A 3,527-nucleotide genomic window follows, 5' to 3' on the forward strand; every position below is an offset into this window, starting at 1 on the left:
TGGAGTGCTTTCAAGTGAACTTGACGTTCCTGACGTGTGTGGAGTAGCGGAGAGAGCCGAGCGAAGGGCAGCCCCGCCAGGCTAGGCGACTCGACCCAGCAGAGCCGCGCCAGCGCGGAAGCAGACGCGCCCAGTAAGACATTCACTGATGATGTCATCTTTGAGCCGATGACGCTGACCGTTCCTCCTCCTCCTCCTCGTCTGCAGAGGACACCGACGCAGCAGACAAACAGAAGAAGCAGTCACAGAATCCTCATATCGAGCTGCGTACGTTTCTCTCTTCCACTCCCACGCCTTCTCCGGTCGAAGGTGACTGAAGTTGTTCCCTCGTCCTCCCGTGTAGAATTCTCAGACGCCAACGCCAAGTTCTACTGTCGCATCTATTACGCCGACGAGTTCCACAGGATGCGCGAGGAGATCCTGGAGAGCGCCGAGGAGGATTTCGTCCGCTCGCTTTCTCACTGCGTCAACTGGCAGGCGCGCGGCGGGAAATCTGGAGCCGTCTTCTACGCCACAGAAGGTCGGGCCTTTGACTCCAGTCCCAGTTGGAAGCCATGATTACATCACAGCACTACATGTGCTTCTTCTTCTTCTTGCCCTCCTCCTCCTCCTCCGTTCCCCTTCACCTCCTTCTCAGTCCTCACTTTCTTTTCTTCTTCTCCGTCTCTCCCTTCTTTTTCTGTCTCCTGTCTCCTCATTTACTTCTCCTGCTCCTTCTTCTTCACCTTCTCTTTTTCTTGCCCCTTTTTCATCTCCTTCTCATTCTTCTCCTCCTCCTCGTTTTCCTTTGTGTGATCAGATGATCGCTTCATCCTGAAGCAGATGCCCAGACTGGAGGTCCAGTCCTTCCTAGACTTTGCTCCTCACTACTTCACCTACATCACAGGAGCAGTGCAGCAGAAAGTATGCAAACGCAACATGCATTTATTGTGTGGTTTCCACGGCTAAAGTACGACTGAATCTTCTTCATCCTGACACAGAGGCCGACCGCGCTGGCCAAGATCCTGGGCGTTTACCGCATCGGCTACAAGAATTCTCAGAACAACACTGAGAAGAAGCTGGACCTGCTGGTGATGGAAAACCTGTTTTACGGACGTAAAATGGCTCAGGTGAGGAAGGAGTAGAGCTCATTTTGACGGCAGTTAAAAAAAAAAAAAAGTGTGAGAAATTGTTGTGGCTGATTATTAAACAAAATCAATACAATTCTTGTTTTGGGAAAGCAAAAGAATCCTTTGAAAGAATCTCTCACCCCCCCCCGCCAGGTGTTTGACCTGAAGGGTTCGCTGCGGAACCGCAACGTCAAGACTGACTCGGGCAAGGAGAGCTGCGAGGTGGTCCTGCTGGACGAGAACCTCCTGAAGCTGATCTACGACAACCCGCTCTACATCCGCTCGCACTGCAAGTCGGTGCTACGGGCCGCCATCCACAGCGACGCCTACTTCCTGTCCAGCCACCTCATCATCGACTACTCGCTGCTGGTGGGGCGCGATGACGCCACCAATCAGCTGGTCGTGGGCATCATCGGTGAGCAAAAGAAGCTGTTAAATGTCACATGTTACGGTATTTTTATATTATTTTAAGTGTCCCACAAGGTCCCACAGTGGTGTTTTGAAATGTGTTGTCCAAATTTTAGCCTTGATGCTGGAATTTAGACAGTTTAAAAGTACTTTTGTTAAGCCCTACTGGGGGAACACACTCTTTTGTGTGTCTGAAGCTTTAATGGTAATGAGCTTTGTTTGTCCAGTGTGTCTCCAAGAAGCACTATTGTGTACTTTATCTACTTTTTACATATCCACTGTAACCCTGCACTTGTCCAACATCATAGATGCCGTATATCACATACAACAATGGAACATTAAGGAGTGGGACAGGAGGATGCAAACGTTAGCAACACTAGCATAGCTACTGTATGTGAGCTACAGTGCTAACATTACACTCACATTTGAACGGCAACATCACGCTAGGTTAGCCAATTCACTGAAGAAAAACAATCTTACAGCTGCCACGTCTGTAGCTGACATACGGATAGTTGGCAGAGCTCCGGGCTTATTTTATGATGCGTAGCGAAGCCTCTTTTTCTCTCTCTCTCTCTCACATTGTCTCCTTTGGCAGATTATATCAGGACTTTCACCTGGGACAAGAGGCTGGAGATGGTAGTCAAATCCACAGGAATTCTGGGAGGCCAAGGTAGGTTCTAGTCAGCACTAGTTGGAAATAAAGTCAACTCACCATGATGGTGTCCTCAGGTAAGATGCCCACCGTGGTGTCCCCCGAGCTGTACCGTGCTCGCTTCTGCGAAGCCATGGATAAATACTTCCTCATGGTGCCGGACCACTGGACAGGACTGGGTGTTAACTGCTGAGCGGGACATGCCCGGCATTCGCAAGTGATTGAGAGAAAGGTCCAACGTGCACGTCTTTCTTTTTTTTTATATATATATATATATTCCATTATGAAGAGAGGCGACATTCCGAGTGTTTATTTTTATCCTTAAGGATTTGAGTGTAGTGGAGGTCCTTCTTGCTGTTTTATTGGTGCCACATGTTGACGGTCTCATTGTTATATACTGTAATTTAAACTTTGAATATGTACATAGATGATGTAACTATTAAAAGATTATTAACACTGATCCTTCAGTCATTGTGACAATTTAAGAAAGCTATTGACAAACATGTATATTATATACTGTAAAATTATATACTTTAACAAGTTAGTAAAATTGCAAGTTTATTATAGTGTAGTTTTTTAACATTCTTTAAATATGATTCAATAAAACAGTACATTTTAGGAGAATAAATTGCCAGTGTAATAAAACTACTATATATGTACACAGAACTACATGTTAAAAATAATTAAAAAAATATACAATTAAAAAAAAAACCAACTTTTTGTTATTGTTTATGCGTGGAAATATTTGAAAAAATAGATAAAAAAAAACATCTTAAGTAGAAAATGTTTAATAAAACTACAACAAAATAAACTAACATTTTATTTCATGCTGGATTCTTCTTTTTTTATATGTTGTGTTGTACATTTATATAAATATTAAATCTTTTGACTATATAGTCTAATTAGTTATAACATTATTTGATATAACGTGAAAAATACAATACACCGTTTTTCCTCATAGAAACACATTGTTATATGCATTGTGGGCAAAAAATTTAAATACTATAAAATATATATCCATAAAACATCTTACCTCTTAAATACCTTTTGCCCCCTAGGAAATGTACCTTTAGTGGAATTAAAATCACTATCTTATCATCATATATATAAATCATGAATAAAAGCCTATTAATCCATGAAGACCGTACCTCTAGTAAAACCTCTTCTCTTTCCCACTTGAGGGATTTTTTTTTTTTTACCAGACAAACATACAATAAAATTGACTTTATGATGACTTACCTGCATTCTAGTTATTTGGACTCTTTTTCATGTTGTATTTTGCATTGTATATTTATTTAAATAGCAAACAAACAGAGGGGCAATTTGTATTTAAATAATGAAGGTAAACACAAACAGGC

General features: G+C 42.4%; 1 protein-coding gene across 4 annotated transcripts in view; it reads left to right on the top strand.

Moving 5' to 3' along the window:
* Window positions 1-3,003, top strand: part of pikfyve (phosphoinositide kinase, FYVE finger containing) — a 31,307-nt gene extending 28,304 nt beyond the window's left edge. For 2 of the 4 annotated variants that reach the window (XM_054786267.1, XM_054786269.1), the window contains 8 exons: window positions 48-133; window positions 208-267; window positions 344-520; window positions 800-903; window positions 981-1,109; window positions 1,263-1,524; window positions 2,113-2,187; window positions 2,247-3,003. In XM_054786267.1, the coding sequence (XP_054642242.1) occupies window positions 48-133; window positions 208-267; window positions 344-520; window positions 800-903; window positions 981-1,109; window positions 1,263-1,524; window positions 2,113-2,187; window positions 2,247-2,362 (1,009 nt within the window). In that variant the 3' untranslated portion in view covers window positions 2,363-3,003. The remainder of the gene's footprint in view (window positions 1-47; window positions 134-207; window positions 268-343; window positions 521-799; window positions 904-980; window positions 1,110-1,262; window positions 1,525-2,112; window positions 2,188-2,246) is intronic. The other 2 variants (XM_054786266.1, XM_054786268.1) reach the window with 1 other exon arrangement.
* Window positions 3,004-3,527: the final 524 nt, after the last annotated feature.

The sequence above is a fragment of the Dunckerocampus dactyliophorus genome, chromosome 9 (genome assembly GCF_027744805.1).
Source record: "Dunckerocampus dactyliophorus isolate RoL2022-P2 chromosome 9, RoL_Ddac_1.1, whole genome shotgun sequence".
Classification (NCBI taxonomy): domain Eukaryota; kingdom Metazoa; phylum Chordata; class Actinopteri; order Syngnathiformes; family Syngnathidae; genus Dunckerocampus; species Dunckerocampus dactyliophorus.